At 51.0% G+C, this 25,882-nt stretch overlaps 2 protein-coding genes across 4 annotated transcripts; one reads left to right on the top strand and one right to left on the bottom strand.

The window, feature by feature from the left end:
- The first annotated feature begins 103 nt into the window (after positions 1-103).
- Positions 104-17,002, top strand: CLCN6 (chloride voltage-gated channel 6). Of its 3 annotated transcripts, none has more exons than XM_078378959.1 (23): positions 104-1,010; positions 4,112-4,171; positions 4,646-4,711; positions 5,341-5,406; positions 5,563-5,629; positions 6,235-6,341; positions 6,607-6,733; positions 6,844-6,911; positions 7,574-7,632; positions 8,098-8,230; positions 8,374-8,487; positions 8,958-9,124; positions 9,492-9,618; positions 10,013-10,142; positions 10,794-10,947; positions 11,095-11,254; positions 11,991-12,097; positions 12,579-12,765; positions 13,551-13,708; positions 14,488-14,644; positions 14,985-15,092; positions 15,319-15,444; positions 16,790-17,002. In XM_078378959.1, the coding sequence occupies exons 1-23, from the start codon at positions 855-857 to the stop codon at positions 16,868-16,870; spliced, it is 2,685 nt and encodes an 894-aa protein (XP_078235085.1). In that variant the 5' UTR covers positions 104-854; the 3' UTR covers positions 16,871-17,002. The 3 variants fall into 3 exon arrangements, with proteins under 3 accessions (XP_078235085.1, XP_078235086.1, XP_072833607.1); XM_078378960.1 differs by lacking the exon at positions 104-1,010 and adding an exon at positions 1,873-2,074 and having other exon boundaries at positions 16,790-17,001; XM_072977506.2 differs by lacking the exon at positions 104-1,010 and adding an exon at positions 3,350-3,780 and having other exon boundaries at positions 16,790-17,000.
- A 4,414-nt stretch (positions 17,003-21,416) lies between these two features.
- Positions 21,417-24,370, bottom strand: NPPA (natriuretic peptide A). Its single transcript, XM_020782012.3, has 3 exons — positions 23,987-24,370; positions 22,560-22,877; positions 21,417-21,504 (listed from the first exon to the last, which is right to left on the bottom strand). The coding sequence occupies exons 1-3, from the start codon at positions 24,368-24,370 to the stop codon at positions 21,499-21,501; spliced, it is 708 nt and encodes a 235-aa protein (XP_020637671.3). The 3' UTR covers positions 21,417-21,498.
- Between the last annotated feature and the right edge of the window lie 1,512 nt (positions 24,371-25,882).

The following is a 25,882-nucleotide window of genomic DNA, read 5'->3' as shown; positions in this document are numbered from 1 at the left end:
AGCCAAATAGATTTCAGGCAAACTTATTTTGCAACCGGCACTCCATGTGTTGAAATAGTCGGGCCGTCAAAACAGACCCTGTGAGGCAGGAGATAATGTCCCACCTTGCTCACCTGAAGCCATAAAGGTCAACCACCTCCACTCCAAACATTTACCAAACCCGTTCAATCCGCTGTTTGTGTTTTCAAGCCGGTTGTGCAATACGCCAGGGAAGGTATGTGCGCCACATGGTCGCAGGAAGCTTCCTGCATATAACCCGTTGCAGATAAATCACCTTTCTTTCCCAGTGCATAGGGGGGAAAAGCATTTTCTGGGGAGGAAAACAATAATAAAAGTCCTGCCAGATGAGACCGGAATAAAAGGACCTTATTCATCTTTTTAAAGGTATCGCCAGACATCCTTCCAGGTTTTAAAAGGCCAAGTCAACCTGACAAAGCATCTGAAGGGCCACATGTGGATCATCCTTGGTGCAGACATGGTGCTGGCCTACTTCACAGGGTTTTTATCAGGATAATGGGCAAACTGTGTGAGCCTGTCGGACAGAAAGAGGAACAGAAAACGTAACCAATAATTAAAAAATCACTGATCAGACAAAAACAATCTAGAACAATGCAGGCTGGTGTTGTCTTGCAACCCTTGAGATGCTGCTGATTTGAGACCCCAGGTAAGCGAGATTATCTCACATCCTTTCCTGGGGCAACGCCATCTGAGGGTGCTAAAATTAGCTGCATTAAAATGTCTGCTGCCTGACCCTGGTGCAAAACAGTTTCTGTATTTGTTCAAACTGGAGGTCAGCCCAAACCAGTTAAACTGCAAACAGGTGAAGTACTTATTAACGGCGAGGCATCGCGCCAATGATTGATCGAAGCGGCCAAGCTGTACTACTGGTGCCGTGCACCTTCTGGTGCGTACGTGGTCTCAAAACAAAACAGAAAAACCCATCACGCCAGCTTGAAAACATCTGCCCATTTCCCAATGATTTCCCACGTGGAAGGAGGCGAAAAGCGGCGGTGAGCATCTGGTGCGTTCTGAAATTTAACAAAAACTAGGAAGTAACTACTGTAGTTACAAGTTATCCAGACATTCTATCCAATAGTATTCAGTTTATTTATCAATGTGTTTTCTTCCTGCTATCTGAACAATGCAAGGCTTGTCTGGCTTATGACCCTGACTTTTTGGGTGACTGTCCATGACTCCCCCCCCCCCCCCGAGAACAAGTTTTAAGCCCCTCTTTGATGTGGGTGGAAATTTAGCCCTTCATCAGAGGGATGTTTCTGCTTATGGCCAAGCTTCGCGCTCGGAAGCTTTAAGTGAGCAATGCAAAAATACTAATACAGTATTTTTAGTAGAGGAACTCCAGCAGGGGTGTGGCTTTCTTTAATTTTTTTTTAAAAAAGATTTTTTTGTAAATCCTTTCCTGGATGGAAATCCTGAAAACCTACATGCTTCTCCGGCACCGAGGGGAAAGGGTGTGTGGAACAAGTGATTCACCCACAAGAACCATAACTTGCAATTAAAATAACGTCCCAAACTCTTTGAGTTTTCCCGCCCTCGACTTCAACCACTACCCCACACTGCCTCTCTATCTCCAGCTACTCGATGCAGAAGGCAAAGGACATAGGATGATTGCACCCGCTGCATTTTCCCCCGAGGCACACTTTCCTGAACCCGCTGCCCGCTTTTCTCGAGAGGCTGGACTACAACCCCCATCATCCACCCTTGGGCTGGGTGACGGTGAGCAAGCCTTATCAGGAGAAAGCCGCGGGTTCGGAAGCGAGCAGCTGACCCACGAGAGACACGCTTCTATAATTTTTCTTATCTCTGCCGTCCAGCCTCACGTGATCCGTGCCTCCCCCTTTTGGAGCCGCTCTGGGCCAGCCACAGAGTCGCGGCGGGCTGGCGCGGTGCGCATGCGCGAGCATCCCCTTTTTCTGCCCAGCCTGGCCGGCTTTGGGGGTGCTCCTGATTTAGGGTGCAGCCTTTGGGGAGGGCGATGGCGGCGGGGCTCTGTGGGGTCGGGTGCTGCTGTTGCTGCTGCTGCGGGGAGAGGGAGAGCCGCACCCCCGAGGAACTGGCAAGTATAATATTAACCTCGCACCGTTGAATGGCTCTTCTCCCCCCTGCCACCCAAAATATGCATTTTATTGCTGCTGCTTTTATTTCCTTAGAATCATCGCTCTGAGCTTCCTGCGCGATGCAATAAAACAACCACGTTGCATTGCTTTATGCAACAGGACGGCACTGCATCAGCAAGATGGGACATGTTTTAGCATTTTTTGTTCAGTTTTGTGTTGTTTGCAAAAAAAAGCAGGGCTCTGGGTGCAGAAATAGTGCTGAGGAAGGCAAAAAAAAAAGCAGCTGGGCTTTGTTAACATGTTACACTGTGGGTGTGTCCCCAGCACTCTGTTTGAATCCTCACCAAAACCTTGATTTTTTATTTTATTTTATTTTATTTACCTTCTCTTGTGTTCTTCCAAACCCACCCTTCCTTTTCTCCACAGCTTTCCTCTTGCACATTTATTTATTTAAAATATTTTATCCCTGCCTTTCTCCTTTGAAAAGGACCCAAGACAGCTTATATCATGGAAAGGCCATACTGTATTTAAAGCTGAAAACAAGGAGTGTACAAGGCGCTTTTATTTTTCTCCATGTCTTCGGGCCTGGGTTGAAAGACAAATTAATGAAAGAGAACACAAAACTTTTTTTTAAAATTAAAAACAAAAACAAGGTAATAAGTTAAGAAGAGAGGGGTTTTAAAAAAACTTCTCAGACCTCTAGAGCAGATGTGGGTGGGCATTGCAACCCTCCAGATAATAGCTGGATGGCAACTCCCACCGGTCTTATCCACAGCAGCCAAAAGTTGGGGGGTGATGGGGTTTGTAGTCCTTCACCCTCCGGTGGACACGCATTGCCTCTTCTTGACATAAGACCAGCTGGATGTGATAGTGGCAGATCAGAAAGACAAATATTTCAATTTCCAGGGTAAATTGGAATATTATTATATACTGTATTTGAATAGTAAAGCAATATATATTGGGATAGTAAAGCAAGCTCTCTGTGTTTGTAGATCTGGACACCATGGAAATGGGGGGCAAAGTTTATTATCGTGCCCCGCTCAAGGACGCCTGGGTCTGACCTGTTTGTCTTGGCAGGCTGTCACGTTTCAGAAAAACACCCAGTTCCTGATGACTTCCCTTTTACAAAACTCTTGTGTGAGCTGGTTCTGATCCCTCTCTTTAGTTCCAGGGGTTAAACCAGTGATAGAAGGAAGCGTGGCCCTCCCGATGGTGGTGGACTACAACTCCCATCCTCCCTCCCCATCCGCTCTGCAGGCTGGGGCAGATGGGAGTGGCAGGTCCCATAACATCTCAAAAGTAGCTCATCGCCTGCATCCCTTGGATGAAGGAGCCCTTTTCAAGCTCCCTCCCTCCTGGTCTTCGGAAGCCCGTTGGTGGTTCGTTAACCAAACGATCACTAAGGGAGGAGGGTGCTCCCAGAAGGAGAGCCGACCCCCCCACCATCGCTGCTCATCCCTCATTACGGGCAGCTCCCAGAGGCGAAAGGATCCTCTTTAATACATGGAGGGTGGGACAGAGATCCTTAAAGGCTTTAATTCATCCTCATCCTCATAGAATGGCAGAGCTGGAAGGGACCCCAAAGATCATCCAGTCCAGCCCCTGTCTAGGAGGCCCAGTGGGGGATTCGAACTCCCAACCTCTCGCTCTGCAGTTCTTGAAGTCTAGTGATGAACAGGCCAGTCTCATGGGAACATAAACAGAGGTGTGTGTTTTTTTGTTTTTTTGTTTTGCCTCTGAACTGTTGAATCTAGAGCTTTGTCATCCACAGCGTCTGGAATCAGAGTTTTCTGAGAAGCTGGTTCTGAACGCAGCAGAGAGGAAGCCTGGTGTAAGGGTTGGAGCCCTGGGCAGAGGCTAGAGAGGTCTTGGTCCCCGTGCCATTCATTGGGCGACCTCTTAGCTCAGGTCTACCTCGCAGGGTGGTTGTGACAATAAGAGGAGGAGGAGAAAGCTTGCTCTCTCCAGCTATTTGACAACATGGGTCCGTTCCCACCTGCCTGACGTTTTCCTGAACCCTTTGGCTTCCGTTCCAGACCATCCTTGGAGAAACGGAGGATGAGGAAGATGAGATTCTGCCCCGGAAGGACTACGAGGTGAGCGACAGCCCCAGTAACCAGTGGGGAAGGATATATGGAATCACTGGTGGGATGACCGCTAGGAGTCAATGGCACAATCCTTTCTGGATTTGACTGGCTCCCTTTAAACCCATTCACGTGGGCTATGTCTTGTGGCAGGGAGTTCCACAGTTCTACATCCTATGAGAAGAAGTATTTTTTGGTTTGTCTTCCAAGTCCCACCTTCCAGCTCAACTGGTTGATCCCTTCCTAGCTGTAGTAGGATGATGGGTGGGGTGGGGTGGAGACCCATCTTTTTTTTCCTTAAATTGTATAAGGCTGCTCAAAAGACTCCGCTGAGGCTCAGTAGCTGGAGAACCCCAGGTTTCTGGCTTTAACTCATTTCAGATGAGCCCCTTCTCTTTGAAAATCCAAAGAGATGCACGTGGTGGCCTTGCCCTCTTGTTTCTGGATGCCCCTCCTTATATTTTTCTTTTTTTTCTGTCCTTCTAGAGCTTGGACTACGACCGATGCATCAATGAACCCTATCTGGAAGTCCTGGAAAGTCTTGACAGCAAGGTAGGATGATGTAGGAGATGATGGGAGCAAACCCATGGCCACTGTTTTCATGTTGAAAAGCTGGATCATAGCTTTGTGGGGAGGTCTCTGGAAATGTCAATACATAATAATAATAATAATAATAATAATAATAATAATAATAATAATAATCATCATCATCATCATCATCATCATCATCATCATCATCATCATCATCATCTTAGAGCTGCCAAGATGGAAGGAACTCTAGAGATCATCCCGTCTAGCCCCGTCAAGTGGCCCAGTGGGGATTCGAACTCTCAACTTCTGGTTTTGCAGCTCGATGCTTAAACCACTGAGCTCTTCAGTGGTGGGTCTAGGCTCCTTCAGCCCAGTCTTTTGCCAGAAAATAATCCATTCATTAGTCAGTCAAATATGGAGTTGGGAAACTGGTTTTGGGGAAGCAGTGAGGTCTAGAGACTTAGGTTTTGCCTGGAGAAGATGGATAAAAACACCAAGAAGTTCCTAGGTTATTTTGTGTCTGTTTATGGATGCCAAGAATCAGTTGCAGGTGGCTGAAGGATTCTGGGAATTGAAGTCTAAAGCTCTTAACTTTTCTAGACTCTGCTCATTCCGAGTCATAGGTATCCGTTTCTCTCCCTCCACTGCAGAAAAGCCAGAGGTATGAAGCCGTGAAGTGGATGATGGTCTTTGCCATTGGTGTCAGTACAGGGATGGTAAGATACGGTTTATTTCTCTTTGTTTTTTTTCTTCATGGAAAACGGATCCGTGCATGTTTTACGGGCTTACTCGGGGCAAGTCCAGTGGGGGGGAGATGAGAATTTTTGGAAGCAGGATAAGTTCGATTCCTCCTTCACTTCCTTCCTTCCCAGGTGGGTCTGTTTGTGGATTTTTTCGTACGCCTTTTCTCCAGACTCAAGTTCCGCATCGTACAGAACTGTATCCTTTTTCCCCCCTGTGTGTTTTATCACCCCAGTGGACCGGCTTCATGGGACGAATGGGTCGCGAGAGCTTGAGAAAACATGTGGGGTGTGTAAGAAGCCTTTCTGGTTTTCTTCATTTATGGGTAGGGATTATATTCCGCTTCTCAACCAAAGTCCGTGGGCTAGATAGCTCAGGGGCTTAGGGATCAGTCTGTAGAACCAGAGGTGGGGAGTTCGATTCCCCCCACTGGGCCTCCTAGGGTTAAAAAGCCAGCCTGGGTGGCCCTGGGCAAACTGTTCAGTCCTACGAGACACCCGCAGAACCTATATGTTGGAATTGATTTGATAGTGCGCAATTATTATCGTCTCCGCCTAAAGAATTCTTAGATTTGAGGTGCGATCACTTAGACATTAATATACAATCAGCTAGACGCTGCACGAAAGGAAGACGAGAGGAGGAGGGAAGAGGGGAAAAAAAGGCACGGATCTTTTAGCACGGCTGGTGGAAAGACCAAGCTTCCCTTCTCAGCTTCTGAGGTGAGGTAAGACAGAGGGACCTTCTGAGTCCAGCAATATCGTCGGGGTGGCTTTACCCATTTCTTTGACTTTGGTTCCCTACAGCCGTGGAAGAGTGCAGCGAGAAAGGCTGCCTGGCAGTCTCTCTGCTGGAGCTGATGGGCTTCAACCTGACTTTTGTCTTCCTGGCCAGCCTTCTGGTCTTGATCCAGGTAAAATCCACCTATTCCTGGTCAGGATGTGGTCGCCTGCCGCCCGCTTCTGCTTGCCCTAGGAGCATCGTCCGCCATTCCCAGGGAGAGCAGTCGGAGGGGATGGGGGGCGCCGGCTGGGCCACCTCGCCCACCCAAGTCTGCCTGGCTGCCAGACCTTCTTGCCGCCCCCCCCTTCTCCCCACCTCTGCCGCCTGAAGCCACTTCCTCCCACCACCCAACGGCAGGACGGGGGGGGCGATGTTTGATTGTGCTCTCTTTCCAGCCTGTGGCCGCCGGTTCTGGAATCCCGGAGATTAAATGCTACTTGAACGGAGTGAAGGTTCCCGGGATTGTTCGGCTCCGGACTCTGGTGTGCAAAGCCCTCGGGGTCCTCTTCAGCGTAGCCGGAGGTGAGGAGTTCCTCTGCATTTTTTTATCCCGGTGTTTCTGATCCACTGGGCTCCCCAATCTGGGTTGTGACCCAGGATCTCACTGTGTGTGTGTGTGTGTGTGTTTGCAGGTCTTTTTGTTGGGAAAGAGGGTCCCATGATCCACAGCGGGGCCGTGGTTGGAGCTGGTCTACCCCAGGTAAGCAAGACGGTCCCCAATTCTGGACGGTCCACAGAAACACACAGTGTTTCCTTAAAAATTCATATTATCTGTTGCATTTCCCTCATTCTTTTTCTTCTGTCCAACCCAAAGCAGTGTGTTTATGGTTACCCTCTGCCCTTTGGTTTTATCCTACCAACAGCCTTATGAGGTAGGCCAGGCTGAGCAAGGAAGAGAGTGATTAGCCCCAAAGCCTGAGAGTCACTTTCATTCCTTGATGGCTGACTCAGAAACCTGGCCTTCCCAAGCCCTAATCAGGTCCTCTGGCCACTACGAAAAAACGGGCTGCCTGGTGGTTTGAACACGAGCCACCAGGAGGAGGAATCTAACAGACCTGAAACCACGGATTGACTCTCCGTTGGCTTGCCCTAAGATGGGAGCTGGCCATAGGGCTAGAGAGAGATCCAAAGTACAAGCGGGGAAAAACAAACCCTGTTTGTCTAGTCCCTGTTGGGGGAAATTGTCACTAAAGCTGCACAAACCATGGTTTGAACAAACCATGGTTTAATGTATTTGCGAAGGCTAAACCATGGTTTAGTCTAAGATGTGAACCTAGTCGTTGTCTTGTTTAGAGCATAAAAGAGCCTTCAGCGTTCTGCTCGGTAAATTAAGATTATTCTCTCTCTCTTTTCCCTCTCTAGTTCCAGAGTATTTCTTTGAAGAAAATCCGGTTCAACTTCCCTTATTTCCGCAGTGACAGGTAAGATGCCCTGATGAGGTGCTCCAGATTAACAGTCCAGTGTTGAGGGTAAATATTACTCCAGGGGTTACAATTCGTAACAAGGCAGATGGTTCGCACCCTTGCCACTTCCTTGGGGACCCACCGTGGGCTAGAATTTGGCTTCCAGATTATAGGACGTGGATCACTCAAGATAAATCTATGCCTTCATGCATTGGAGGTCTGAAAACACATGGGTGGGCTGTGGATTCATGTAAGTTTGCTTGTGTGGTTCTCTTCCCCCCCCCCCATCAACTCTGCAAGGCTGAAGTTCACTTACTCCAGGTTGGTGGCTACATCTTGTGGCAGGTAGTCCCACTGTCCTTGGAGTTTGCTTTAATGTTGCTCCCGGAGGTGGCTAGCCTTTTTGGCTCTGCCCAAGCCGTCGGACATCTGCTTGCTTCCCTTCGCGAAAGTCTCTCTCCTTTTCCTTCTCTCTTGACTCAGGGACAAAAGAGACTTTGTCTCGGCCGGAGCTGCGGCCGGGGTGGCTGCCGCCTTTGGGGCCCCCATCGGAGGCACGCTCTTCAGCCTGGAAGAAGGATCCTCCTTCTGGAATCAGCGGCTGACGTGGAAAGTGGTAAGGAGGGGAAAAAAACCCACACACAACAGATTTGGTTCTCGTCCGTATTCCAGGAAGAGCAAGGCAAGGCAGAAGTGAGCCCCTGAACCCTTGGGGCGACCAGCCCTCTAAATGCCCTGCCTTTTCCTTCCCTTTTCCAGCTGTTTTGTTCCATGGCGGCCACGTTCACGCTCAATTTCTTCCGTTCGGGGATTCAGTTCAGGAGCTGGGGGGCTTTCCAGGTCCCCGGGTTGCTGAATTTTGGGGAGTTCAAGGTACGTGGTCTTGAAATTCACTATTCCCCCCCCCCTTGGGTCGTTTCTTAACAATAACACCCAAATAGATGGAGCTAAACGACAAAGGGTGTCGTGTTATATTTAGTTAGCTAGAATTGCGTGACGGCATAATTAAGAAATGATCCAGGCTTAATTCAGACCTTGTTTTCATTTTAAGCTGTTTTCAAGGAGTGCGATGGTTTTTATTCTGGTTCAAACCCCACTTATGATCTTTTAAAGTCTGTTGTGTTTTTTTGTTTGTTTTAACAAAGTTGTAAGCCACCTGGGGTGTGTGTATAGAATATAAAAGAAAACAAGCAATAAATGCAATTCAAATTTGGGGCAGGGGAAAAACACTCTGTGAACTGCATCCCAAGGATCAATCCCCATTGATTAATAGTGGAGGCCCTTTTTCCCCTGCTTCCTTCCTCTCCCCCCCTCTCTTTTCCTCCCTCCCTTGCTCCTTTCAGTGCTCAGAATCGGATAAGAAATGCCACCTCTGGACGGTGGCCGACCTGGGGTTTTTCATCCTCATGGGCGTGGCGGGGGGCCTCCTCGGCGCCACTTTCAACTGCATCAACAAGAGGCTGGCGAAATACCGCATGCGGAACGTCCACCCCAAACCGAAGCTGGTTAGGTAACCTCCGCCCCTTGATCCTGCTGGGATCCCTGCGTGTTTTTCTGCCTGGCTTTTAAAATAAAACCTAGCTGCCGTGTATGGGCTGATCTTGAGAAGGGTAGACTCCCCAGAGAAGGCAATCTTGCCAGGCAGAGGGGGAAGGCGGTAGGCAAAGAGGAAGGCGGAATGTGAGATGGGTTGAGTCAGTCAAGGAAACCACAAGGTTGCGTGTGATCAGAACTGAGCTAGGCTGTCACCGAAGCACCGTTTTGTAGCTTCAGTTCTGGTTTTGAGGTCCACAGAGGGTGGCGGGGTCTCATCCTGACCTTTCCTGGCCTTTGCTTTCTTAAAAAACAACAACATTTGTCTTGTTTTGCTCGTGTAGAGTTTTGGAGAGCCTGCTGGTGGGTCTAACGACCACCCTGGTGGTTTTCGTTGCCTCCGTGGTCCTCGGGGAATGCCGGCCACTCTCCTCGGCCAACCACGGGAACAACGTCTCGGTGGGCCTGCAGGTAAGGGAGGGGTGAAAAATCCCCCCCTCCGATTGAATTGTGCTGAGCATCTCTTTTCTACATGGGGTTAAATGAGTCTCAGTGGATCCCTTTCTTGACTTCATTTCAGATGGAATCCGAGCTTGATGTGGTTATTTTCATTTTAAAATTGATGTCGTTTTGAACTTTTGCATATAGGTTATGTAGTTGAGCAGTTTTAAGGTGGATTGAATCATCCAGATAGATGATTCAAACAAATGGGTTCTGCCTGGATCAAAGAACATCTGGCCTTCCAGAGTTTTGGACTCTGAGGCGGTCTCCACCGTGGCCCATGGGTGTTGTAGTCCCAAACCCCTGCAAAAAAGACCAGGGTTTGGCTGCCCTCGGCTTAATGCCACGTGCGCTGTTTTTTTAGGATTCTTCGTCCAATGAAGTGAATGCCAGCGTCCGGACCTTTTTCTGCCCCAACCAGACTTACAACGACATGGCGACGCTGTTTTTCAACCCCCAGGAGTCGGCCATTTTGCAGCTGTTCCACCAGGAAGGTGAGGAGGAGACCCGGGCCGCTCCTAACCGCTGGAGGAGAAGCCGCAGGAGGGGGGGGCGTGGAAGAGGAGAGCTGGTGGGCTCCTCTTTCAAAAAAAACAAACAAACCCTTCCCATGTGCTGCTCCTGGGGAGCATGGAACCTTGCCGATGTTTGGGACTAAGACACCCATCATCCCTTACTGCGTGGGCGGCCTCCGGTGGACCCTAAAGGCAAAACATCTGGATGGTCTGGGTTTCTCTGCCCGAGATAACAAGAGCTTAGAAAAGTGACTTTTCATGGGGACTCTTAACCAGGCATCATAGCCCCCCCTCCCCCGCTGCCTTAGGGGATTCTGGGATTCGTAGTCCAGAAAACTGTTTTCCAAGTTCCGCTTGGTGTCGGTTGTGTGAAGGGTGGCTTGTTGAAGGGGGCGGAGGTTTTGGGGGAAAAGGCGTGGCCTTTTCTTGGGTGGGCGGAGCTTTGCTGCTTTACCATCGCATGATGGGGTGTGGCCTTTTATTTCAGGGCGGAGCCTTGGTGCTTACTGTAGCTTGGTGGGGCAGAGTTCTTGGGGAAAGGGGCGTGGCCTCCTCTGTTGGGGGGCGGAGCTCTGGTGGACCTACTCTCTGAGCCTCTTTCCTCCTTTCTTCCTTCCGCTTGTCTCGCAGGTACTTTCAGCCCGGTCACCCTCTCCCTGTTCTTCCTCCTCTATTTCTTACTCTCCTGTTGGACTTACGGGATTTCGGTGCCCAGCGGGTTGTTTGTCCCATCGCTGCTCTGCGGGGCCGCCTTCGGACGCCTGGTGGCCAACCTCGTGAAAAGGTGCAACCCTAACCCCCACCCCCACCCCCACCCCCACCCCCACCCCCACCCCGCTTCCATCCGCGTGGCTCCCTGCTTTCTGGCCCCTTGGTGGTCCCCCCCCCCGCCCAGTTCCTAACCCGGCTTCCTTCCGTCCTTCTCTCCTAGTTATATCGGCCTGGATCACATCTATTCGGGCACCTTCGCCCTGATCGGCGCCGCGGCCTTTCTGGGCGGGGTGGTGCGCATGACCATCAGCCTCACCGTCATCCTGATCGAGTCCACGAACGAGATCACGTACGGGCTGCCCATCATGCTCACGCTCATGGTGAGCCGCTCGGGGGGGGGGGGTGTCAAAGGACACCGCGACCCAGACCAGCAGCAAAGTCCTTCAAAACCAGGAAGGTCACCTGGTCGGTCGGCTCCACAGGCCACGTTTTAGGCCATCAGGCTTGCAAACGGGTTTATCGAACCAGCTGGCATTAACATCCTTTCTCCTGCAACCCTCTTGGTTCAGGGCTCACAGATAAGGCTGGGCTTTCCAGAAACCGCTAGCGGGGGGGGGGGGGGCTGGAGTGACATCCCCCCCCCACAATAGTTGTGTCTGTACACAAACACTCAGTTTAGGGGGAAAGCAGCTTTCTTGAAACCATTCAGATTTCTGATGATATAGTAGAGGACCCCCATATCGGTGGGGGATCAGTTTAAATTCCCTCCCTGTGGATGCTGAAAAAAAATATAGCAGATTTATAATAGTGAACCCTACACCTAGCATGGTCTCTGGCTTTCTCTAGTAACCAGTTCTGGTCATGTCATCACTAGAAATATATATTTCCGGGATTTTTTTAAAAAAGTATTTTAGACTGTGGATAAGAGAATCAGCAGATATGTAGCATGGATACAGGGTTTTACTGTATCTAATAGTTCAGGGCATTCTTTTTGGCCCACTCCCACTTGGTCTTCCTTTACAGGAAGTGTTCCAGAAAAGGGGGGGGGCAAACCCTGATCTTAGGAACGGCATCTTGTCTGTTTTATCAAAGCCGTTTCTTTAACTCTTTGTCCAGGTCGCCAAATGGACCGGGGATCTCTTCAACAAGGGGATTTATGATGTTTACGTCAACCTGCGCGGTGTGCCGCTGCTGGATTGGGAGACCCAGGCCGAAATGGACAGGTGAGTGGCTCCGTCTTGAAATCACAGGCTCCGGCCGGTATTAAAACCAAACACGCTTGTCCGACTTTGGTTGGGGGGGGAGAGGAGAAGGAGGCCGTCTTGGTGGCTGCTTCCCCAGATTTCCTGGAATCTCCCCCTCCAGAGAGAGGTGAGGTTGGCCCCTCCCTCTAGGTCTCCAGGTATTCTTGGACTACAACTCCCATAAGCCTTCACCACGAGCTGTGCTAGCCAGGATTTCTGGGCCTTGTAGTCCAAGAACATCTGGGGAGCCATTGATCTAAACTAACCTGTTGCTGAAGTTCGCTTCGGTTCCCTACCTTGTTGTATCTTCAGTGGGTTCGCTTTGCAATTGCAATTTAATGAAGACTCTTTAAGTGTCATTTAGACGGCCCCATTGAGCCCCCCTTTTTTAGCTGGGAAGAGAAAGCTGCAAATTTAAATCGAGGTCCATAAAATAGCTCTAAAAATCCTCCCTCTCCAGGCTGAGGGCCAGCGACATCATGGAGCCCAACCTGATGTACGTCTACCCCCACACCCGGATCCAGTCCCTGGTGAGCATCCTGCGGACGACGGTCCACCACGCCTTCCCAGTGGTGACCGAGAACCGGGCCTACGAGAAAGAGTTCATGAAGTGGGACCAGCTGATCAGCAACAATATTAAGTTCAAGGTGAGGAGATGGGCGAGCAACGGCGCTTTTCATCCACTGGGTCGGAAAGTCTTTCTGTGTTTGGTCCCCCATCCTGGGGAAAGAATGTCAGATTTATTTGGGGAAAGGTAATGCCGTACCGATGGGGCGTCACGAGAAGGCAGGGTTTTCTGGGAAAAGCTGTGAAAAGTGGAAGGTAGTAGGAAAAGAGGAAGGCTGGATGTGAGAGGGATGGATTGCCTAAAGGAAACCACGACTTTTGAGTTTTCAAGAGCTGAGCAAGGCGGTTGAGGGCAGGATGGGGTGCTCGTTCTTAGGGTGGCCGTCAGACGGAGCCAACTTGATGGCCCACAGGAGAACTGCGAACCAGATAAAACTTGAAGTGCTTTGCAGAGCATGTGAATCATTCTGTTCTATTTGGATTCGATGGATCGTTGCCAACCGCCCTGAAGAGTGCGATGGGAGCGGTCTGCAAATTTAACGAACAAGGCAACGCAATAAAGAAATATAGGGTTGCCATTTAAATGGTAAAAAAATATAGCTGGTGTGATGGACAGAACATTGGGTGCTGGTATTGATCTTAGGCAGGAGAAGACAGAAGGAAACGGGTTAACCAGGGGGGGGGTTGGGTTTGGGGCAGATGGAAACCTTGAGTTTCCCGGCCTTAATAAGCCTTGGGGGGGACATGTTTTGAAGTCTGAAGTCTTTGAATGTGAAAAACAGATTTTTTGTCCCATAAGTGGGCTGATTCTCCCCCCCCCGGCTCTTCTCTCTGTCTTTCTCCCCCACCCCCACCCCCACCTCAGAAATCCAGCATCCTCACCAGGGCCAGCGAGCAGCGGAAACGCAGCCAGTCGATGAAATCTTACCCTTCCAGTGAGCTGCGGAACATGTGCGAGGACCACATCGCCACGGAAGAGCCGCCGGAGACGGAGGACATGCTGCAGCAGATGCTGGAGCGGAGGTGAGATCAGGTCGGGCTGGGGTAGGGGGGGCGGGAGAGCCGGGTTCGAATCCTCGCTGCGCCGTGGAGTTGGTTGTGGCAGGACCGGCCTTGCAGAAGGTGGTTGTACGTCAAAAAAAGCAACGCAACGGGCTGTTCCGGAGCGTAGGTGGAAGTAGCGAAGAGTGGCTTCTTTTTGGAACTTCAGGTCCCATCGTCCCTGTGTAACATCACCGATGGCAGGAAGAAATTAGGGGACTTGCAGTCCAAAACTTGGAGGTGTTTTGGTGCTTTACAAGCAGATCCCTTGTTTCAGATGTAGAATATTCTCAATAATAAGAATGCAAACCCAGTAGGGCGCCCGTATCCATTGGGGAGCGGTTTGAAGCTCTCCCTCCCGTGGATGCAAGAAACCGTGGATAACAGCAAACTTGACATGGTGTAGTGCATAGAGTGGCCGTCGAGGACTCTGGGGAATAGGGTTTGAATCCCTGCTCAGCCGTGGAAAACTTCCCAGGCAAGTGGAACGGGTTCAAACCGCTCCTTTAAATAGGATGCCTATAAGTCAGTTTTGATGTGATGGCTCAGAATCATCCCTTTTGGGGGAGAAATCTGAGTAACACCCAGACGTATTTAGGGTGCCTGGTTGGCTGCGTTCATGAAGGACTAGATCCATCTAGAAGAGGTGGAGGATTTGACTTCCTCCGGGGCCAACCTGCCTCTTCCTTCCAGCGTCTCCAAAACGCGGGATTTGATTGCCAGATTGTTCTCAATAGCCGAGGTTTCCGCCTCCTCCTTAGGTACACCCCTTACCCAAACCTTTACCCGGATCAGTCCCCCAGCGAAGAGTGGACCATGGAAGAACGTTTCCGGCCGCTGACCTTTCACGGCCTCATCCTGCGCTCCCAGCTGGTCACCTTGCTGGTGCGGGGCGTCTGTTATACGGAGAACCAGTCGGTGAGTTGGGCCGGGCTGGGGTGTCCCTTCTCCGTGAGCGGCAGCCACCGCTCCTGCCTCCCTGGTCTGGGTGTCGTCCGGAGGCGGGTGATCTCGGGTCAGGCGGCATCCAGAAGGAAAATCGATCGCCTTCTCCCTGGCGATCCCATATCTTGCGAGTCGGAGCCGAGCCGTGGTAGATTTCCACCCCTTGTACAGGGCAGATTCCCCGTGCTCCCAAATCCATGAGTTGGAACCCACCGTCTTCTCTCCTCACCGCTGCCTCTTGTGAATTTCTGAAGTTCTCGGGCGAGGGGGATATGGAGGTTGATCTCCCCGAGTTTGCTTTTCCTCCCTGCAGAGCGCCAGCCAGCCTCGTCTCTCGTACGCGGAGATGGCCGAGGATTACCCCCGCTACCCCGACATCCACGATTTGGATCTGACGCTGCTGAACCCCAGGATGATTGTGGTAAAAAGGGGGGTGTCTGTGCTTGGGGGGGGTGTCACATTGGTGGCCTGGGGGAGGGAGGGGAGAGGTCCCATAACCCCCAGTAATTGCACCAACATTAGGAAGGAATCAAATAAGTATTATGTTAAAAACGGTCAATAAAAGCAATATCAAAATACTTTTGGAACAACGGAGAGCAATGAGTTTCTGAGATTTCCTTCCTGATCTTTTTTATTTTTTTGGCTAGGACGTCACGCCGTACATGAATCCGTCCCCTTTCACCGTCTCGCCCAACACTCACGTCTCCCAAGTTTTTAACCTCTTCCGGACGATGGGGCTGAGGCATCTGCCGGTGGTGAACGCTGTCGGGGAGGTGAGCCCGTCAGCCCTTTCAGGAGGGTCTGAAGACGCTTGGGAAATAGCCAGTTTCGGTTTGCGGTTCTCCCCAGCGCATCCATTCGGGCCCAGCTTTAAAACTACAAGTCCCATCATCCCTGTGCAAAAGATCCAGCGATGGAGAGGGAGGGATTAGGGGACCTGGAGTCCAAACCGAATCCGATGCCCTGTCTTGCTGTAGGGCGGCTAGAGGGCTAAAGCTAAGGATAGAACCTGGGTTTGCATTTCTGGGTGGTTATTTTTCACCTCCCGTTTCTGTACGGAAATAACCTTTTTCTCGCTGCGTCCAAAACCGTGGGTGCATTTTGACGCTGGGCATGGTTATTGCTGCGTGCATTTGGAAAAACAGTGCGCCAACATGCACCAGTTGATGGTGGGAGCAAGATGTGGCATTTGGAAAAAATATACAAAGTTTTCCATGTCTCACAGAAAGGGAGACCAGGACGTAGCTGATGTTTCTCACCTTGCCTAGACTTGCCCTTTCGGAGTCTCCACCAGGTGTCGCTGGCCCTCCAGCGCATGTTGGCTCGAAAGCAGAAGCAGCAGATATGTTCGTAGGGGGAGTCCAGGGCTGGGATCTTTCAGACCCTCTGTAGGTGGGGATGGAAGGAGTCGGGAAGTGCACGAAAACGGAGCACACGGCCCTGTTTGCGGCTGGGACCCTGGCTTGGATAGGCTGACGATCCCTGGCTCTCTAGCGTCATTGTCATCGTCTTAGAACGGCAGAGCTGGAAAGAGACCCTAAGGGATCATCCAGTCCAGCCCCTGCGAAGGAGGCCCAGTGGGGGGGGGGATCGAACTCCCAACCTCCAGCTCCACAGATAGATTCCTAAGTCACTGAGCTACCCAGTCATTCTGGGTCCAGTGGGTTTTGCTGGTGAGTGGTATGGTTTCTGTCCTTTCTTCTGCATGGTCTCTTCCCCCTGCCCCCCCCCATGGGCCACCCTAGCAAACAGGGCACTGGACAGGACCTGAGAAAGTGGGGCAGAGGGGCGCCGGATGAGGGCAGAACATCCGGATTGCCCAACCTTCTGTTCTTGCCGCGGCTCTTGTGGGAGGTTCACCAGCTGGGCCTTTTCCCTTTGGACTCCTCAGCCCAGCATAGAAAGAGGAGGGTATGACAGCCAGATTTGAGTCATCTTTTGGCCCCCCCCTCTCCCCTCCACGATCTCCTTGGGATGGCTCAAGATGGCGTCCCTCGCTACATCTTGTGGCTGGGAGTTCCACAGGGCTTAGCAAATGTTTTGATCTCTCCCCGACGGTTGCCTTTTAAAGTCACGTTTTCCTCTGCTTTTCCTCTCTCCCCCCTGTCCCCCCCCCAGATCGTCGGCATCATTACCCGGCACAACCTGACCCACGAGTTCTTACAAGCCAGGCTCCGGCAGCACTACCAAACCCTCTGACCGTCGCCGCCCGTCTGCCTGCCTTCCTCCCGCCGTATGTCTCCGGGCTGCTGCTTCGCTCCCTGGCTCGCCCTCTCGCGGGCCGCCTTCCTGCCCTTGAGAACAAGGCAGGCTGCAGTGTTCTTCTCGTGGAGCCGAGGAGACGCCAGGATTTCTGCCACCCTCACTGGCTCATCGTGGGAGCCCTCCCTGTTGGCTTTTCCCCCTTCTGTGTGATCTCTCTCCCTAAGCTGCCTTGCAACAGACGCACCCTCAGTTTTCCCATCGACCGGTTTGGAAGGAATCACGCCTCTGCTCTGTTCCAGACAGAAAAAGCAACCCTCTCTTTCCCCACTGACTTTGCCTCCTGTGCTTATCTTGCCTTAATTTTAATCCCTTTCATTTTTCCTCCTTGAGGACCAGGTGAACCAATACAACCTTTCCTCCCACTTCTGCACTTAGCCAACAGTCCTTCAGCATCACTTAAGGCTGAGAACAGGAGACACTGTATTTTTTTATTATTATTTTCTTGAGAGGGTTGTGTTTTTTTAATTTATTTTTTTAGGAAAAAGACTTTGGAACTCTTGAGCTTCTCTGTCTGCTTTGCACATATTCATCTCTCTCCCCCCCCCCCTTTTTTCCCTCCTTTGATTTGTGGCTGCTTGATTTTTGGTGCATTCTCCTTCAGAGGCTGGGCAGGGCCTCACACGCACACACACCCCGGAAAGTCTGTGCTCCAGTGATGTTCCAAGGAAGCGTTCGGATCTCCTCAACCCTGGGAGAGGATGATAGAAGGGGGGAAAAAGAAAGGAAAGGGAGAAAAACACCAAGAGAGAGAAAAACGAACAGTGATCGGGACAGTATTTTTTACGTGGATGGAAGAATGGAGGAAGTGAAGTTGGCAAAACGTTCAGCGATTTGCAAAGGAGCATGTATGGATGGGTAAGATCATTCTCCCGCCCGGCGCCTCTTGACTTGCCAAACTGGTTTTATCCAAGTCCGCCTTTTCTCACGACTCGCCTCTTTCCAGTAGTGTTGGATTAAAAATCCCGTATCTGCAGAGGAATGGGAGTTGTAGTCATGCCACCTTGGCAAGGCTGCGCTTCTCTCCATCCGGCCTCCGCATTTCCTGGACCTGTCATCCGTACGAGTCCTTTACCTGCCCCAACCCAAATTATTTGTGTTTTCCTTCCTTTCTCTGATTACTCCCCCCCCCAATTCTGAATTTGGATTTGTGTCACTCTCTTGTTTTGAACCAAGAGAGAGAGTGTTGCCGTTTCATCCCTTCGCCGGACGCCAGCTCTGATTTTTCATCGAAAGACCTTAACTAGCAAATCTTGCCCCGGGGGAGAGAGAGAAATCATTAAAAAAGCATAAGTAGTAAACCCAGGCAAGACCGGAAAAATTCTGGACCAGAGTGGGGAGGGGAAGGGAGGCAGAAAGAGTAGCAGGAGAGCCATCTCCGGGAGCGGCCGAGAGATCTTTCCCATAATAGTCACCCAAAGGCTGGAGCCAGCCGCAGCCGGTCTGGGGCTTCGAGCGAGTCCCATCCCAGCCCTGCCTGGCGCGATTCCGGCAGGCTCCTGCCTTTGTAGGTTTGTTTTTTCATTTTATTTTTGTCTCAATCAATTCGTGGGGAAGCCGGAGTCGTGCAGGAGCTGTTAGCACTGATCGCCTTGATAAAGCACAATGCGGTGTGTGTTATGTGTGTGTGTTTTGCACTCACATAGACAAGGCAGAGCCGGAGAGGAAATGCATTCTAGGAAAAAGGGTCCCTCTGCCCCTTTCTCTTGCCTCCACCCTTGGCTAGCTTGCCTGTTCTGTGCTGCTCTATTTTCCAGGCGCTGCTGGCCCTGATTTGGCCCCAAATGGGGCTCTTTCTCGCCCTCACCCCTTCCAAAAAGGATCATGTGGAGAACTGACCCTGTTCTTTACAGGGATCCACGAGTGTTGTGTCCCTAGAAAAAGTCCCACATTTGGGGCTTCAGCCTCCCTTCAAGATGACTCCAAAACTTCCCAGTGTTGGGGTTCCACGTTCCGTGGAACCATTGAGGAGAAACTGTGGTTCTTGGTTGGCCGGCGAGAGCAAGGAAAAAACAAAGAGCAGGTTAAAAAGATCTGGATCTTTAGAAAACGTCCTGCTGGTATTTGTCTTCCCGGCGTTCCCTGCCCAGAATTCGAGAGCGAGGCACCCCACCGAACCCGTGGCCTTCGCCCATCACTCAAAAGCAAACGAGGGCCTCGCCAGCGGGTTTTCTGAGATCTATCGCGCGTCGAGCCAATTAAGGCTCGGGCAGCTCCATCGTTTGTCTTGAGGGCTGTGGGTTTTTAACAAACCCTTTTCCCCTTCTGAGTGGCTGGCGTTTGGCATCTTGCCCAGATGTCGGCCTTATTGGGCAAAATCATTCTCGCGCGTCCCCACCTGCCTTGGGGTCTGTTTGGGGTGTGTGTATGTGATGAAGCAGCATTGTGTCTCACAACCCCGACCGACATGATGAACGGTCTTCTCCCTTAACGGCGATGTGGGGTTTGTTAAAAGTGACAGCCGACCCTGACGGTGTCATCTTTCTGAACCTTTTCGCCCTGGGGCTTCCGCGCTGGCTGTCCCCGGGCGGTGGGTTTGCCAACTTGATCAATGTGTGGGGTTTTGCTAATGGAAGCTGTGTGTGTTGTTTGATGTGTCTTTGTGCTGTGCCTCCAATTTGAAGGTTCCTGACACCACCTGCAAGCGTCAAGATGTAACTCTGTGTATCTTTAAAAAGCCAGTACTGTATTAATTTACACCTCGGGGGAACCCTGGAGGGTTGGCGCATCGTTGCGTTCCTCGCTCTCCGATCTCCTCAGTGCTCCTCAGCCATTGGTATGCCAGTTGTTGGTGTTTTTAAACTACAGTGCCCATCAGCCACCAGCCCCAGTGATTGGGGGTGCTGGGATACAGAATTCTGAAGCACCCAGAACCACCAGCGTTGGAGAGCCACCCTCTTTACACAATAGTATCCCATGGTCCCGAGGTATTGCCCCCCTCCCTGTGTGAGAGTTGACCCATTCCAAAACAGACCACTCATCCCTTTGATTTAATTTAATCTCTCTTGATGGTCGTTTGCGACGCCAATTGCACTTTTTTTTTCATTTGGGCAAAACGAATTTTGTGGTATTGCACACAAATGTTTATTTTTAAAAAATCCTGCCTAGATTATTTTTTGTTATTATTATTTATATCTGAGCCCTTGTGTTGTAAACCCACAACTGTTGGTCTCTTTAAAACCACCACTACATGCACATATGATTAAAATAAATTTCCTCCTGTGTGTGTCTTCACAGTCTTCTTGGGTCTGTCTTCTTCTTTTTTGTTGATGGCTTTTGCCATTGGCCTGCCTTCCTTATCCCAGGGCTGCTGTCAGTGGCATCTCTTTCCAACGCAAACATGCCGATCTGGAAGGTTCCGAGTTTTATTCCAACCCTCTGTATTCATATTAAATGTATTTCTACCTTCCATAGCCAGGAGACATTTCCCACGGCTCACTTTATCCTCTGACAATCCCAGTTGCCAGTTATGAAGACAACCGTTCTTTCCCATGGTTTAGCTGGCAACGTGTACTATTTGGGGGGTAGACTATCTTGGACCATGGAGGTTCTATTTTTAGTGTGAAGAACCAACCGCCCTGCTGGATGACGCTGCCTCGGCTAGCATTGTAAGTACAACGACAATTGTATCTCTTTCTTTTTCCCCAGAACGTATATTATGAGCTTCCTGCACACACACACACCCAAATAGTCTCTTCATCCTATGGAGATTAAAGCTCCCTTACTGAGCCAGAAATGGATTAGCAAACGACACAACCGGTGCTTAAAAATATGTCTACTTTAATGGAAATTGTGAATACAGGCTTTTTTCTTTTTTCCTTTTTTTTTTTTAGTGCAAAGTTCAAAACTGCTGGGGAAACGTAGATCCGATTGCTTTCCTGCGGCTCCCGTTTACATTTGAACTTAAACCCCACCAAGTGTGGCTCTTGCCTTGGAGGCCACGAGACCCGTTTGCAGGTGCATAGGAGCTTGGGTCTGGAGCTTGGGAAAACGACATTTTGGAAACGGGGGCACCCCTGGGTAGTTTTCGGACCCTAGCTAGCCAAACCTTCTGGATTCTCCCTCGGCCAGGAGGAAAGTTTTTAAAGAAAGGAACAAGCTAGTTTTTCCAAGGCTTGCTCCCCCCCCCCGTTTCCCCCCCTGAAATGGGATGGAGACACGCAAGTCTGGTGGATTTTATTCCAAAGATGTTCTGCAGGAAACGCTTGGCGAGAGGAGGCTGCTGGGCTCCGACCCGTCTCTGTCCGTGGTGCTGAATCTTGTGGATTCTTGTTCGAGGCTTGGTGGGACTGGTCGGTGGGGAGCCGTAGGTGCTAGCTGGGAATTTAACTCTTCCCATGGGTCATTTTACATCCTTTTCTGTGTTCTGTGCCCAGGTGTATGGCAAAAGAAATTATTCCAGGGGTGTGTGTGAGCATCTGTCCTCCAGTGAGCCTCGCCTTTTCTCTTGGTGGAAGGGAAGAGCTGGCTGTCTTCTTCACGGAGGGGTTCAAGCAGCCTCTGGAAAGGTGTGGGGGGGCCGCAGGAGCGGGCGGTGGAGGTCCTGGCCATGGTTGGGTTGAGCTTCAGTTCTGTGAAAGGAGAGGAATCAAATTAACATTATTATTATTATTTATTTTATTTATATCCCGCCTATCTAATCAATTAAGATTACTCTAGGCGGCTTACAACAATAAACAACAACAATACGGTTAAAATAAATTATACAAAGGAAAAGTTACGACAAGATGGGACAAAACTAAGGAAGAAAAAGGAAGGGTGATCAGGAGTTAATAAACGGGAAAGCCTGCCAGTACATCAAAGTTTTTAGTTGTTTTTTAAAAGTACCCAGTGAGGGAGCCGCGCGAATGTCAGGGGGAAGGTTATTCCAGAGGCGAGGAGCCACTGCCGAGAAGGCCCGATTTCTTGTATTTTCTTTCCGGGCCTCCCTCGGCATTAGGCTCCTCAGCCTCACCTCCTGACTCACGCGAGTGACACGGGTAGAACTTGGTGCAAATAGGCGTTCATTTGTCCGAAAGCCGGACCTCAGTGTGGCTCGCCTTGGATCTAGGCCTCAACTTTTGAGGCCGAGCTCCACCCAGCTTCCTGTTCAAAAAGAAATCTCCCAGCTCGCACTGGGGCACGAGCAGGAAGGCCAGGCGAGAGAGAGGCCGAGTTTGGCCTCTAAGCCTTCCAGACAAGGCCTTTTCTCCAAGGCGAGCCATATTTAGGTATCCGTCGATCAGACCTCCCAGAATGAAGAGGGATGGGGTTTGTGGTCCAAGAAATCTGAAAATTCCAGAGGCTGTGGGGGAAGCCTACAAGCAGGACGTTATATACTGCTTTGTAGCAGGTACACTGCGTGTGTTGCTGGAGGCTCTACACTGTCGCCGCTAAGGATGGCTGCTATTTGCCCTTGGGCATGGCGTAAATAGAGTAACCCAGCCCCTCTTCGCCTTCCCAGGCTAGTGGCCTCGAAAAGCCACCAGTCTTGGGTATCTGATGGGATGGGTCAATGAGATGATTGACAGCCATCAGTCACTTTGTGAATTTGTCTGCCTCTTTCCCTTGGAAAGCTTCCCGTGCCCCCAGCAGCAAAATAATCATAGCTAAACCCCCACCCGCCCAGCCACTCCCCGGCTCTCACCCTGCTCCGTTTGCATCCGAGTCCGCTGGAGGACCCGATCCGGTCGATCCTTTGGCCGAAACAATTGGAGACCCGACGGGGGGCAGTGAGCAAGGCTCCCAGCCTGCTCCTCGCGGCAGGGGGGACCCGCTCCGAGGACCACCCGTCGCTCCGTCCAAACCCCCCTTGGCTTGGAGGTCTTGGGTATTCGTCATCCCACGCAGCGAAAGTCTGAGGATCCTCTCCAGCTGCTTCGTCGTTGGCTTCGCTAAAATCTCTCTCGAGCCCCGCTTCTCCTGCTCTGGGTTCGAGTTTGTCTTCCAGACGCTCCAGGAGGGCCTGAGAAGGAGAGTTTTTAGAAAAGGGAGACCCAAATGGATCTAATTCAGCCCGTAACCCAAATGACTGCTGGGTTGTATATTCTCCCAGCATCCTCACCTCCTTACTTGTTTTGATACCGGACATATTAAGCAGTTTGAGATATCCTACCTCTCTGTTTCATCATTCTAGGTCCCCATAGGAGGGTGGACTGTTAACCCCATCCTCCCCAGCCAGCCCCTGGCCTGGGAGGCTGGGTGTTGTAGTCCGCCAGCCTCGAGAAGCCTAAAGTTAGAGAAACTTTGGTCATAGAATATATGACAGATGCTCAGCTGCTGGTTCATTTTGTCATTTGAACCACTGTTAACGACGACCCTACAAGGTAGGCCAGAGTGATGGTTGTGGATTGGAAGCCAGGGCAAGATTCGAACGAAGGGCTTGTCTACTCATAGCCCAGCTCCTTAGCTATGCTGTGCTTGTTCTGTCTGAGGCAATTCACACATCCCAGCACCTAGGATGGGGGCACCCAACATGGGTGAAAAAAAATCATCCTGGTTAAGTTAAGTACGTGAAATTCCTTCTTGGCTCAAAACACAAGCCCATGGCCACTTCCTCTCTGGGAATTCCACATTTTAAATACTTTCTTCCGTACATTGGTTCATTTTCTGATCCGGATTCCCCATTATGGCTCTGGTGCCCTGATTTTCTACATCTATCCATGTTGGCTGCAGTGTTTTTTTTTTAAAAAAAATACATGCTTCACACAGGGGGACCTATGCACTGATTAGAACAGTTATTATAATATACTGCCTATTTCTGTGTAGGTCCAAGTGGCAAAGTGGAATTAAATTTTCCCCATGCAAAATGCAATCCGTAGAGCATGGAGAGGGCCACGCTTGTTTTCCCCGCCTGTGTTATAAGTCAAGGTGCCTTTCAAAAATAAAAGCTGGCGACTTCAGCGCTAAACATCCACACAGATTGAAACCCAGATTTCCAAACAGAATGGACTTCAGACCCCGGGCTGGAAGGGCCCCCTCGGTTCTCTGCAACCCCGCATTGAGCCGGCAAGTGGTTGAGAGAGGTCCGGGCCCTGATCCCACGAATGCAGGAGCGTCTTTGCCATCTCTTACCTTGAAACCTGCCAGTTCTGATCCATAAACGGGGTGCCCGTTGCTTCTCCCTGGAAGGTGACCCCCCAAGAAGACGATGGGCAGAAGAAGAAGCAGGACGGATCTCATGGTGGGCTCTCTGCAAACCTTCCTGTCCTCTGCCTCCCTTCTCTTCAGCTGTGACGGTTCAATCCTGACCGTCCCCATCTTTATACTCATGGGACCATCGAAGCTAATGGCCAAAGAATGAACCCCACCACATTCCGTCACCCCTTCTCGATAAAAGATGCAAGATAACCAGGAGCGATCTCCTTTTAAAGAGATCCGTGTTGCCCGGAAGGCGAGCGGCTTTTGGGCGTCCGTCATCGACGGGGAAGGTTGACTGGGGGCCCTTGTGATCCGCATTCCTCTCGACTCATCTCAAGAGGCTTCACACATCCCGAGTGCGAAAGAAGCTCCCCGATCAGTCTCCTGGTTATCTTTTTCCCGAGGCGGCCTCCCCGGAAGCAGAGATTCCCTGGGGGGGGGGGGGAGGAGCTGTCAAACTCGGGTTTTCTGGCTCGGAGGCCTCTGTGGATGGGACACTGGGATGTTCCAGCTTCTCTGAGGGATGGAAGAATGCTTTGGAACCATCTTGGCAGACGCTGTGGAGTTCTGTAGTGAGGAAGGGTCCTGTGTAACCTTGCAGGCTGGCATACTTGCGGGGCCGTGAGTCTGACCGTAACCTAAGGTGCCTCTGTGGAGTTAATGGGGCCAGAGGCTTCTTGTAGCTACCCAGCATGGCGTAATGAATGGAGGAGGAACTTGGGAGACCTGGGTTCGAATTCCCACTCAGCCAGGGAAAATGGAACTGGTCAAACCTTAAATATCTCTTTTCCCTTGAAAGCCCTATTAGGGTTGCTTTAAGCCTGTTTCGGCTGGACGACGCACGGCATGGCTCTCGTGCAGGAGCTCTGTGTAGGCGGCTGCGGGGGGGGGAAGGAACCTACGATGAAGGGCAGCAGGAATATTATGGTTTTGGTCAGGGCAGTGGTTTTAAATCTTAGCTGCCATCTCTAATCAGTCCCTCCCTGGCTCAGCACCAAGGTGTTGAAGATGGGTCGGCCTGTATGGATTTTGTTCCCCAACAGGAGCGTGCGGCCAGGAGGATTTATGCCCCATGGGTTGTGTTTGCTATGGATAAAACACCCGTGGGTTTCCCTGGCTCGAGTGGGGATTCGAACCCAGGTCTCCTGGAAGGAATGACAAGTGGTGCATGGGTCCCATTAGGTGGTCCCCTAGGACTGACGCGGATCACCGCCTTCTTCTTTTGGCCCAGAAGCACTTCCGGGACCGTCCCTGGATCCCCTTTTGAACCCCCCCTTTCCTTTGACATTCGGTTTTTGGGCCCCCAGATCTCAGAGAACGGGATGCAGCAGGAGGGTGAGACCGGAGAGCCCGTGCGTTAAGTTTAGGTGAGGGTTCTGGGTTCGAGTTCCACCCCAAACAAGGCCCCTCCGAGGCGGTCCTGAGAGAGATGCTAAATAATTCGCCGGGAGGTTTGATTGGCTGCAAGATCCAGTACGAGCCACGGGGTTTGATTTGAAGACACCGTCCTGCAAACTGTTGGGCTCTTCGACTCCCTGGGGGTGGGGGTGGAGACCAGCTCCACTCAGGTTGGCCTACCTCGCAGGGTGGCGGTGGTGATGGCAATGAAAGGGGGGGAGGAAAAGGAAGCCTGCCGAACCTGGAGCGTCGTGGAGGAAAAGGCAGAAGAACGGACAGATCAATGATAATAAAATCAGGAGGTCAGAAGAGTCCTCGGAAGGTTAAACCGCCGGTAGGGTGAGACTCAAGGGCCCTTCTGGTGTGGCCTGCTACTGCATGTCTCTAGGTAACCCCTCATCTTGCTTAAAACCATTTACTAGGAGGTAGACT

This window comes from Pogona vitticeps, chromosome 7 (assembly GCF_051106095.1).
Source record: "Pogona vitticeps strain Pit_001003342236 chromosome 7, PviZW2.1, whole genome shotgun sequence".
NCBI lineage: Eukaryota > Metazoa > Chordata > Lepidosauria > Squamata > Agamidae > Pogona > Pogona vitticeps.
The sequence above is the reverse complement of the archived record's forward strand: the minus strand, read 5'-3'. Positions and strand labels throughout refer to the sequence as shown.

What these genes read in the sequence shown, in the direction of transcription:
- CLCN6 (XM_078378959.1), top strand. Translation starts at nt 855, where the DNA reads ATGATTGATCGAAGCGGCCAAGCTGTACTACTGGTGCCGTGCACCTTC. An exon ending in TGGAAAGTCTTGACAGCAAG is followed by an intron (nt 4,712 to 5,340) that starts GTAGGATGATGT and finishes CCTCCACTGCAG; the next exon opens with AAAAGCCAGAGGTATGAAGC. An exon ending in CCATCATGCTCACGCTCATG is followed by an intron (nt 11,255 to 11,990) that starts GTGAGCCGCTCG and finishes CTCTTTGTCCAG; the next exon opens with GTCGCCAAATGGACCGGGGA.
- NPPA (XM_020782012.3), bottom strand. Translation starts at nt 24,370, where the DNA reads ATGCGGATCACAAGGGCCCCCAGTCAACCTTCCCCGTCGATGACGGAC. An exon ending in CAGAACTGGCAGGTTTCAAG is followed by an intron (nt 22,878 to 23,986) that starts GTAAGAGATGGC and finishes TCTCCTTCTCAG; the next exon opens with GCCCTCCTGGAGCGTCTGGA.